Below are 12,308 nucleotides of genomic sequence, written 5' to 3'. Positions count from 1 at the left end.
TTCTGCCAATCCAACAAATAAATGCTTTTCAATAATCAAAATTCAATTTTTAGTGCTGCTTCTAGACAGAGAACCTCCTCCTGCAGAATCACTATAAAGCTTTTCAACAAAAAGTAATGTCAGGGTCCCAAGTCCTATTATTTCTCAAAATTTTTATAATCTACAGCACATATAAACAAGATGTCTAATCAAAACACCCGACTTTGCTAACATTAAAGGTTTTATTTTGTGTTTCAATTGAAACCCTTACTTTATGACAATTTAGGGATATTTTTGGTATTTTTCAAATTTTGCACTTACATTCCTCCTAATAATGAGAACAGTTATTTCAAACACATCAAAGTTAGAAGAACAACAACACCGTATGCAGGAAAAAGCCATTTACCATATATTATACGGACATGTGAATGCTTTTTGTATATTAACATGCAACTAAAATTTATGAATATACTCCCTTAATTGGCTTCATCCTAATGACATTTAAACAAGTTTGAGTCTTTTCTACCTTTAAAAAAAGAAAAAGAAAAAACCAAAGAACCGCCATGAGTCACATGTCCCTCCTCCCCTTCACAGCATAGCCAAACCTTGGGAAAGAGTTGCGTGCGCTCACGGTCTATTTCCTCACCTCCCACTCACACCTCAACCCACTCCAGACTGGTTTTCACCTTCAGCGTGCCACCAAAACAGCTCAAGCTAAGATCACCAATGACCCACATGTCTCTAAATCCCGTATATTAAACAGAGTAGCAAATCTAAAGGTGGATTTTATGATTTATATGTCAGCTACCCGTTGTAGTTGTTGCCCACCTGGATGTCCAGATGTAGGCAAGTTGCCCTCTAAGCTTTGGTTTCCCTTTGCCTGCTGCACCCAAAGACGGACATCAATCACACGTCACAACTCCAGAATGAATAAAAGAGTTTACTGCTGATGTAGAGAGAGGTCATAAATCAGCAAGATATAATACCTCAAATGAAACTCATGGGAAACCAGCTCTTTAACTTCATTTCTTTCTTCCTGTTAGTCCGTAAATTAAACCAAAGACATAAGCAGTAAAAAGCTGCAGAGAAAAAGCTGTGATCTTTTTGATTAGAGGCTTTCAAATACTACATCTCAAAATTCAACTACAAAAAATACGGTCTCTTTACTTATTGAATGCTCTACTTACTGAAACATCACCAAAAGTTCACTGCATAGAAACTTCACTGCCAATATAATGATTGTTTAAGACTCCAATGAGTATTTTATACAACATAAGAACTTTTGTATGGAGGAGCAATGGTAGTAATAGTTAAGATCTTGGGCTCTGGAGCCAGACCGCCAGTGTTCACAGCCTGGCTCCACTGCTTCTGGTTAAGTCACGTCAGCCAAGTTCTTAAGGCCTTCGATGAGGATAATAATAGTAAGAACTAAACTGCATGTGAAGCGTATGGCACGGTGCCTGAAACACAGAAGTGCTTAGTACATGGTTGATATCATATAGCTATTATATAACATGTGATTTAAAAAAGTCACTCACTCGGGCTTCCCTGGTGGTGCAGTGGTTAAGAATCCACCTGCTAATGCAGGGGACACAGGTTCGAGTCCTGGTCCGGGAAGATCCCACGTGCCGCGGAGCAAATATGCCCGTGGGCCACAACTACTGAGCCTACGCTCTAGAGCCCACGAGCCACAACTACTGAAACCTGTACGCCTGGAGCCCGTGCTCCGCAACAAGAGAAGCCGCTGCAACGCAAAGCCCATGCACCACAAGGAAGAGTAGCCCCTGCTCGCCACAACTAGAGAAAGCCCGCACACAGCAACGAAGACCCAATGCAGCCAAAGATAAATAAATAAAATAAATAAATTTATAAAAAAAAAAAGTCACTCACTCAACTGGGTGATAATGATGCGTCAGAGTTAGGTTCGTCACTATATAATCGCCCCACTCTGGTGAGGGATGTTGGTAATGCGGAGACCATGCACGAGGGTGGGCAGGGAGGGGAATATGGGAAGTCTCTGCACCTCCCAGGCAATTTTGCTGTGAACCTAAAACTGCTCTAAAAATTAAAGTCACTCAATTTCATATGAAAAACATAGGTATGTTTAATGACAACTGGCAATTACAGAGCACTCAGCCCCTACTTGGCACTTTGTGGGTATTAAATTATTAAATAAGATACCGAATCTCCTACCATATATGAAGACTACTGTGAAAACAATTCAGTTAAAGTTTTCGAGATTTCCAGATTTTTCCACACCATTCGAAACCACTCAGCTTATTTTCTCAAGTCTCTAAACTTGATAGAGTTTAAGGACAGAAATATAATTTAAAGAGACCATGTGAGAGAATGGCTCTTAAATAAAACCGCTGTGAAAGGGAGGTTTAAAAATGTAATTATGTACCCCAACTGGAGGGCTGAAAGGTTCAAGACTATTAATATATATAAAAACTTCATTAAGAAAGTAAAGAGCAACAATGTCCTTGGGGTGATGAATACTTTCACAGGCTCTTTTGATTTCTCAATAAAGGCTGGAAGGCCATGATCCTCTAATCGGGCAGACACTACCTATGCATTTGGCATTTAGTGAAGATGAATCCCGGAGATTACTCCAAACCTATTCCATCCTGATCATCACTGTTTTTACAAGGAACAACCCTTGTCTTCATTGAGCTTAGCAAGTTAACACTCTAATAAACACAGCCTTTCAGTTGTGTAATTACATTCCTATTTATTGCATCTACAAACCAAATAGAGCAATAAGTCATTCTTGAACGAGGAACCAACCTAAGTTAACATCAAGCCAGGGTGCTTAGAGTGTCTTGTGGTTTCTCACAGCTTAAAATAATAAATAACAGAGCAAGCCTTTACAGAGCACCTACTACATGTCAAGTTTTTTGCACACGCCAACTATCTTTTTTTAAAAATAAATTTATTTGTTTTATTTATTTATTCATTGCTGCGCGCAAGCTTTCTGTAGTTGCAGCGAGCAGGGGCTACTCTTTATTGCGGTGAGCGGGCTTCTCATTGCGGTGGCTTCTCTTGTTGCGGAGCACAGGCTCTAGGCGCACGGGCTTCAGTAGCTGTGGCTCACGGGCTTAGTTGCTCTGCGGCATGTGGCATCTTCCCAGACCAGGGCTCGAACCCGTGTCCCCTGCATTGGCAGGCAGATTCTTAGCCACCACGTCACCAGGGAAGCCCCCTAACTTTATCTTTATAATAACCCCATCAGGAAGCTATAAGATCTGTCCAAGGTCACAAAGATAGCAAGTAGAAGGCAAGGGATCTGAACCCGGGCAGTCTTGAGTCCACAGAACACACTCCAAATCCCTACAATACACAGCCCCTGCATCCGTGATCCCCGCCCTCTAATATGCTACAACTGGTGGAAGGTCACAGAAGCTGTTTCCTGGAAGTGCTCCTATCGTTCAAACACTTCAACTTCGAGCAGTCACTTACAGCTCCTCTTATCAAAGTGAGTAATAATCTATACACGGCAATCTCTAAAATACTCGCCACATTGCAATGCTTCGTACACAGGCTTGTTTCAGCTACTTTTACTGGACACAAAACTGGGCCTTGAGATGCAGAGTGAAATATCACCAGATACTTTGCTATATGCTTTCTTCTGCAGTCATTTTTATTTAACAGCAATGACACACAAGTACTGTCTTAAAAAAAAAAAAAAGATGGCCAGTCTAACTCTTTACATAGGTTCCCTTGTAATAATTACTCAATTTGATGATGATGAGCCACCATGACAGTTTGCTATTCAATTAACCTGTGGTCACATTACTTCCTTTATAGGCTATTTCTTTTTTTTCTTAAATAACATCATATGGAATATTTTATTTAACTCGTCTATATTGTTTGACATGAAAAATATTTTTAACGGAGAATTTATATTTTCAGTATAGGCTATTTCTTACAATTCACTACCAAAACACTGAATGTGCATTCCACAACTTGGGTTGGAAAAATCTGAATTTCTCAACAAGGCATGATCCAAAAATATATAAAAAGCTCTCAATGTTAAGGCCCTCTATGATCCATGTGACGATTTTATACGTAGGTTCCAACAAAGTGATATACAATTTGCTGAAAATCTGATGTTAAGTGTTCTGAAGGGGGAATGAAAACTTCTCTGCCAAATAACTATTTTGAAACTTCTGCAACAATTCACTTAAAGTAACACTGAGAGGATAGAATGCAGGCAGATTTCCAAGCAGAGTTGTAAGTACCAGGCTTTTGCCTAACTACTGCTTTGTAGTGCTTATCCTGCATTCCTGATAAAACAATATCCAACAGTTAGCCTTGGTTTCCTGAATAAAAAAGCTTTACAAATCTAAATCTCAGTAAATTCCTCTAATTGATCCTGAATTTCACAGGACTAGTATGTTTCCAGATTTTCTCAGCAACAACAACCTTTGTATCAATAGTTCTTGATCCTTGAGGGAGTCTCAGACCCTTCTGAGAAGCTGATGAGAGGCACTGCCTTCTTCCCAGAGAAATAAATGCAAAGTTCACAAACCCATTCCTAGGCCCCAAGAGAAGACTCCCAGAGTACCCTGAACCAAATGAAAGGAGAAAGGTGATGGTAACCTCAAACTCTGTGACAGAAAAGCAAACTTTCCATTTACGTGGTCACTTGTTAGGGAAAACAGGTCTTTTTACAGATTCCAAACCAAAGGCATTGGGGTGATGAATTAACTTGATGCCAACTCTGGTCAAATGTATTGATCCTCACGGCCTAGAACTCTCTTCTCCTGAAATTCCACATGGTGAATACTTCCTGCCTTTCAGTACTCGGCTCAAATGTCACCTCCTCAAAAAGGATTACTTTCTTGACCACCCTACGGAAAGCAGTCCTCAGGCCCTTTTTATCACATCTACTTTTACAAAAAATTTTACAGAAGTAAGGTAATTATGAAAAAATTACTTTTAGGGCTCCCCTGGTGGCGCAGTGGTTAAGAATCCACCTGCCAATGAAGGGGACACGGGTTCGAGCCCTGGTCTGGGAAGATCCCACATGCCGCAGAGCAACTAAGCCCGTGTGTCACAACTACTGAGCCTGCGCTCTAGAGCCCGCCAGCCACAACTACTGACCCCGCATGCCACAACTACTGAAGCCTGCAAGCCTAGAGCCCGTGCTCCACAACGAGAAGTCACCACAATGAAAAGCCTGCGCACCGCAACGAAGAGTAGCCCCCGCTCGCTGCAATTAGAGAAAGCCCGTGCGCAGAAAGGAAAACCCAACACAGCCAAAAATAAATAAACAAAATAAATAATTTTTTTAAAACTGCTTTTACTAAAGTATTTATTAGCATTCAAAAAAATGTCTCATTCATTTTAAAATTTACTTATCCTGCCTCCCCTATTAGAGTAGCTCTGTAAGGGCAAATACCTTGTCTGTCTCATTCCCCATTGTATCCTCAGTGCCTGCCACCCAGTGGGCATTTGATAAATATTTGTTGAGTGACAAACTAAAAGATAGGATGTTGATGATGGAATCAACTACCAAGGTTTTAACTAGAGATGAATCAGACTTCTCCCCTCTTTCAATCATCTGTGGGTCCATTCAGTCAGCATCTACTGCGTGTTAGGCCCTGTTGCAGACGCAGGGGATCCAGCGGTGAATAAAACAAACAAGTGTCTCTGCCCTCACAGACCCTCTATTTGAGTGGACCGCAAGGAAAGAGCAGATCTCTTTAACACTACAATATCTGAAGGTGCAGGATAACCCTCTACGTTCTCTCCTGGAGGGAGTTATGGGCGATCCCCAAATGAAAGGAAAACATACACCAGTTGGGCACTTCCAAAGCAGGCCTCAGGAGTTTCCCTAAACCAGTTGGGCAGCTCTGCTCACATGGGGTAACTCCAACCAGCAGAACCCAGGTAAAGAAAAAACTCAGAGCAAGGGCTGCTGCTTCTGAAGGTGACGAGAGAAGGAACCAGGAAATAGGACGGCAAGGGGCCGTGGCAAGAGCCCTGGGCTGGGAGGCTGGAGAGCCAGCCCTGGCTGTCACCAACTTGCTAGGTGACCTTGGGCCAGTCCCAAGCTGGCAGGGCATCAGTTTCTCCCGGGGTATAATAAGGAGGGCGGGAGGGTGGGACTCGGGGTCGTGGGGAAGTGGCGCCCAGGAGGCCGGGCTGAGGCCCCGTGGGGTAACAGCAGGCGTGGGGAGGCCGGCGCGGGGCCGGGCCGGGGCGGCTCACCCACCGAGCGCCACCTGGCAGGCCCTGCGCAGCTGGGAGTGCTGGGGCCGCTTCACCTCCTTGTCGGCTAGGATCTTCTCCAGGGCCCGGGACACGAACATGCTCTTGGTCTGGCTCTCCTGCATGGCCCCGGCCCAACGGGGGCTAAAAGCCCCGCGGGCGAATGGCGCTAGCAGGCGGGCGAGCGAAGCTGAGGGCCCGGCGTCCACGCCGGCACCAGCCGCGTCCGTCCGCGCCGCCCAGTCAGGAAGCGACGCCGCGGCCCCACGGCGCCGCCATGTTGGAGCGCGTCACGTGACCACGTGACTGGAGGGAGCGCTACGGCGGCCGTCGACTCCGTGACCCTGGGGGGCGTGGCCTAGGCTTGGGGCGGGGCGGGGCCAGGTGGACGAGGAGGGGAGGGGCGAGGGTGGAGGAAGGAAGGGGCAAAGTTGGGAGGTGAGTAGAAGTGGGTGGAGGCTGGAGGGCATGTGAAGGACGGAAGAAAGGTGGTGGCAGGCGGGAGGGGTGGTGATGGGGGTGTGAGGAGAGAAGGTGAGGAGAAAGGCCATGAGGAACGTGAGAGTGGGGATGACAGGGTCAGAGAAGAGATGAAGAGGGAGAGATAGAGGTGGAGGAGATCGGAGGAGAGGAAGAAAGGAAAGGGAACAAGAGGACTGGAAAAAAAGAGAGTGAGAGATGCTAAAGGAGTAAGAGGAGGAAAGAGAGGAGGTGAAGGAGAGAGAGAAGATGGAAAGAAAGTTGGTGAGTGAGAGAGAGGTGATTAGGGAGTCAGGGGAGGTGAGGAGAAAAGAGAGGAAGCTAGAGGATTGGGGGGGGGCGGGCGTGAGAGGAGGGGAGGCGGGAAGGTAAGAGGAGAAGTGAGGGGAAAGGGAGGGGGAGATAGGGAGAGAGCAGGGAGGAAGAGGAGAGTTGGGGAGCAGAGCAGAGGAGAGGGGGAACAAAGAGGAGGAGAGGGAGGGAAAGAAAGGGAAAGGGGGGAATTAGGAGGAGAGGGAAGCAGAATGGAAAAAGAAATGGTGCGGGAGGGAGGTGAAGGGGGAGGAGGCGAGAAAGGCAAGGAAACAGGCTGGGAGAGGGAGAGAGCAAAGGAGGGGGGCGTGGAGGGTGGAGGGAAAGGGCGGGGGAGAGAGGGATGGTAAGGAGGTGTATTCATGCACACTCTCCAGAAATGGGATTTCACCACCCCTGTGGCAAGACACACACCTTCCACACAACCCTCCTGTCCCTGGAGTAGACCCGACTCCTGGCATCCAGTCCAGTGAACTTCTGTGTGTCCAGTGCCACATCTGTGCGTGGTGCTGCCAGAAAGGACCATCCTGAGTGCACCCCCTCTGGAGTGTATCCATCTATTTTCATAAACCCGTGGTTCCTCCCAGTGCAGTGTGTGAGGTGGGGACACCTGGGGGCATCAGACAGGGGGAAGAAACAGAGATGGGCAGTGTCACACAGCCTGCCAATGAGGGTAAGGAGACAGATTCTGGCCCACTCTGTGCTGTCCACTGGAGCCCTTCCTTTCACACTGCCCACCTCCCCCAAGGGAGCCATGGTGCTGCTGGGCGTGCAAGGGCAGTGTCTTTTTGGAATCTCTGGAAACTTCTGACACAGACATGCTCAGATGCTCAGGTCTCAGCTCAAACATCTCAGGGAGGCCCTCCCTGATCACTGGGTTTAAAGTAGCCCCTCTCTCCCTACAGCACTTTCTGACCTTTTTCACTTGTTGACTTGTTTGTCATCTGACTAGGGTTTAGGCCACAGAGAAGCAGGCTGCATCCCCAGGGCCTCTTCTGGAGCTAGGTAGAAGGTTTCATGGCCATAAATTCCATTGCTGTCTGGAGACTCCTGCTAAGAAGTGAAGTCTGCATAGGATGGATAAACAGCAAGGTCCTACCATATAGTACAAGGAACTATATTCAATAACCTGTGATAAACCAAAATGGAAAGAATATGAAAAAGAATATATATATATATATAACTGAATCATTTTGCTGTACAGCAGAAATTAACACAACATTGTAAATCAACTGTACTTCAATGAATAAATGTTATCTCAAAAGAAAAAAGAAAGAAAGAAGTGAAGTCTGTTTCTCTACCCTCTTGTGACTTGCCTTGACCAATAAATGTGGTGGAAGTGAGGCTGTGCTCTTCCAGAACCCAGGCATCATGAGGTCTTCAGAGGTGCAGGAGCATCTGGAAGAAAGAGCCCATGGAGAGAGAGGCCCGTTATCCCAGCACGCCTGGCTGAGCCCAGCCCCCAGCTGACCCACCAGCTGAATTCAACAGCTTGAGAAACCCTGGTGAGACCAGTAGAGGAACTGCCCAGCTAACCCACAGATTCGTGGAAAACAACAAATGATTGTTATTTTAAGCCACTACATTTGGGGGTAGCTTGTTACACAGCAATACATACATCACTGAGACACTCCTCAGTCCTCACGTGTTGAATGAATTAGTGAGTGAATGAACGAACGTGTGAAACGCAGAAGAAAGCAGTGCAGTCCACTGACTAACAGGTGTTTTGAGCCATCCCCCCATGACAAGGTCAAGCCATGTCATTCTCCTGCTGAAAACCCTACAGTGACTCCCCATCACTCTCCATTGTCCTTGGAATTGAGTCTAAGTATCTCACTGTGGCCGACTTCTCTGGCTTCATCTCTCTCCCCCTTTCCTCCTCGTCAGGACTCTCAGGCCATTCTGGATTCCTTTTTGTTCCCATCAAGGGCTTGACATATGCACCTCTGTTATGCTCAATCATTGCTTCTCCTTGAGGGCAGTACCACCCCCAGGGACATTTTTAAAATTTTGTGGAGGAAATATTTTTATTGTCATGACGGGGGGAGCAGGAATGCTTGTCTACATCCTGCAGAGAGCTGGACATTCCCAGATAGCAAAGAATTACACATGTCCCACTTGGTTGGACTAGACATTCCTGGAGGTGAAAAACCTATTGATAATGATCTCAGCCTAGAACCTACATAAAAACACAAAGCATTTTTGGTGCGGTTTTAATATATATTGAATTTTCCAGGAATGCAACTGTGATTATAATTCAAGGGAAAACTGTATTTTGTCTGGAACGTTACCAAATGCTGTTCACTGTTTCAAAACCACATTGCCACCATTTAGGCCAGCCATGGTATTTGAGTTGCCCCAATGGCACCCTTGCATTTGCAGCTGTTGTAATCCAGGGGATTTGACTTTTAGGTTCTAGCAGCTGACTGATTCATTATATCTCTTAGTGTAATAGCACCTAAACATTTATATACTGAAATCAAATCTACAAATTACACATTGCTTTCCTTTTGTTTCGTCTTTATTAGGTCATTATATTTTCCAAAAAATTATGTGCATAGGAAGGTTTCATTATCTATGAATTTCAATTCAGAATAGTTAACGGAGGTAGAGTGTGCATCCGTGAAGGTGGAGACATTGTTCTGTTCACAGCTTTACGCCCAGAGCACATAGGAAGTGCTCAATAACTACTTATGGGATGAATGAATGAATGAATGAATGAATGCAGGGAGGGAGGGAGCTGGATTGGGGACCACAGAACTTAGTCATTTAATCAGCAGGTTATTTGGGGGCACAACTTCTGTTTTTCTATGGCGTAATAATGGTCCCCAAAGTTATCCTCATCCTAATTCATCTCCAGTGAATATGTTATGTTAGAGGGCCAAAGGGGCTTTGCAGATGTGATTAAGTTAAGGGTTTTGAGATGGGGAAATTATCCTGGATTATCTTGTTGGCTCAATATAATAAGAGTCCTTATAAGGGGGACACAGAAGGGTCAGAGTCAGGAGGAGATGTGTTGACGGAAGCAGAGGTTGGAGTGATTGTGGAGCCACAAGCCGAGGCACGCCAGCCTCTAGAAGCTGGAAAACGCAGAGAAACAAGTGCCCTGAGTGCCTCACAAGGAACACCACCCTGCTGATCCATTTTACACTTCTGACCTCCAAAACTGTGGGAGCCTAAATTTGTGTTGCTTTAAGCCACTGAGTTTGGGGTCATTTGTTACAGCTGTTACTTTGAATTTCAGCTAAACAAGAAATCCTTTTTTTTTTTTTTTAGTATAAGTAGGTCCCATGCAATAATTTGGACACAGTTATATTTTTAGAAGAATTCGCTGTTTACCTGAAACTTAAATTTAATGAGATACGTTGCATTCTGTTTAGCCATCCTCCTCCCAGCGCACTTTGTCCAGCAGCCACGTTGCACCCAGGAGGCGATCTTTGGGATAGAAGTTTTTCTCAGCAGAACAAGAGAGAAGGCACCTGAGTCCCTGACATTCGGGAGAGTCATGCCAACTCTGGGGTGCCATGCCAATTCTGGGGTGCTGACCCATTGCCTTTTACATGAGATAGAATAAGCACCTTTTATTTTCAGTTCCCTATCTCTTGCAGCTGAACCTAGTCTAACGGATAAAGTTGGCAGCCCACACTGTCTGCTTTGACTCCTGCTTTCCTCTGAGTAATGTCTTGACTTGGTAACAAGCACCAGTCATTTAAGGCCCTTGTAGCTGTGCCTGCAGTCTGCCTTTCCAGCTGCCAGTCTGGCTTCTTCCCATGATACACAGCCTCTTTATAAGCCCAGCCGTCCTGGATGACCACCCCCCGCCCCCCGCTCCCACAGTGCCTCTGTGTTTCACTGCTCCCCTGGAAACAAATTCATTTTCCATGTTTACTTTAAGGCCAGACCCAAGTGCAGCCTCCTCGATGCCTGTCGGCATGGCTGGGGAGGGGGCTCGAGGCAGAAGCACCATTTGGTTGGGGCCTCATGTTTAGGAAAAGCCTCAAATGTAGATTTTCAAGATTGTCTCCAAAGGCGGTTATGTATACAGCAATTGTATGTTGCTTGCTTTTGTCCCTGTGTCCAGCTGCACTAAAAAAGTGTTCACTTGCCCAATGTAAATATTTGACACCACAGTTGTGGGGTTTTGTTGTTTGTTTGTCCCTGGATCTTGGTTTGGGCTCCCTGAGAAGAAGACCCCAAGACAAGGATTCAAGTGTGTTGGGGAGGTGATCCCAGGACACAGCGGCAGAGGAGTGGGGATGCAGCCAACACAGGTGTGCTATCAAGCCCGTCATCACCGAGGGCATCTGGGGTTCCATCCCATCGGAGAATTCTGGGAGCCAGTGTAGGCATGTCTCAGAGTTATCCCAGCCAAGGGATGGGAGAGCAAGTGTATCCATTCACCAACTTCTCACCCGTCATTGACCACGGGCTGCTTCTGGGGGCATCAGCTCTGATACTGTGTCCTGCTCACAGGCTGGCCAAGCCCCATGGCCTATGCAAAGCAGCCTCCTGCAGCCAGAAGAGGTGAGTACCCAGGGCAAACGTCTGGAGCACTGACAGGGTGTGCTACATGCTGTTTTGGTATTTTTTGTTTTTAAATATGCCGGACCCTCGGCCTGAGCGCTCTCCCTGGACCCATATGTGTGATTGGCTGAGCCTAGGGCACGCCAGAAATGCCAGTGGGTTGACACACTGGGGAGAGCTACCCAGTGATGAAGAGACAACTCTGGCCACACACCCTGTTGTGGCTTCCTCCCCTCCCCTGTCTCACTTCCCCTCTCTCCTACTGACGCTTCCCAAATAAACCATGTGCATCCAAATCCTTATCTCAGAATGAATGAGTTTCTGGGGAACCCAACGGTGGTAGACAGACCAGTAACTCTCCAAAGATACCCACCCACATGCTAATCTCCAGAACCTGTGAATATAACCTTACATGGCCAAAGGGACTTTACAGATGGGATTAAACTGAGGATTTTTTTTAAGTTTTTATTTAATACTGGAGTCTAGTTGATTAACAATGTTGTGTTAGTTTCAGCTGTATAAATTGAGGATCTTGAGATGGGAAGACTATCCTGGATTGTCTCTGTGGGCTGAATATAATCCCAAGTGTCCTTATAAGTGAAAGAGGGAGGCAGGAGAGTCAGAGCCAGAGAAGGGAGATGTGATGACAGAAGCAGAGGTCGGAGTGATGCCCTTGCTGGCTTTGAGGATGGAAGAGGACCGCAAGCCAAGGGCACTTGGGCCGCCTCTAGAATTTGGAACAGGCAAGAAAACAGATTCTCCCCCAGAGCCTCCAGAAAGGAACACAGCCCTGCTGA

General features: G+C 46.1%; 1 protein-coding gene across 1 annotated transcript in view; it reads right to left on the bottom strand.

Moving 5' to 3' along the window:
• The window catches only part of ARFGEF2 (ARF guanine nucleotide exchange factor 2), a 99,142-nt gene extending 92,659 nt beyond the window's left edge, over window positions 1–6,483 (bottom strand). Inside the window, exon 1 of the mRNA XM_030839009.2 lies at window positions 6,200–6,483. Within this exon, the coding sequence (XP_030694869.1) occupies window positions 6,200–6,320 (121 nt within the window). The 5' untranslated portion in view covers window positions 6,321–6,483. The remainder of the gene's footprint in view (window positions 1–6,199) is intronic.
• Between the last annotated feature and the right edge of the window lie 5,825 nt (window positions 6,484–12,308).

This window comes from Globicephala melas, chromosome 15 (assembly GCF_963455315.2).
Source record: "Globicephala melas chromosome 15, mGloMel1.2, whole genome shotgun sequence".
Lineage (NCBI taxonomy): Eukaryota > Metazoa > Chordata > Mammalia > Artiodactyla > Delphinidae > Globicephala > Globicephala melas.
This window is presented reverse-complemented; position numbering and strand designations above follow the sequence as displayed.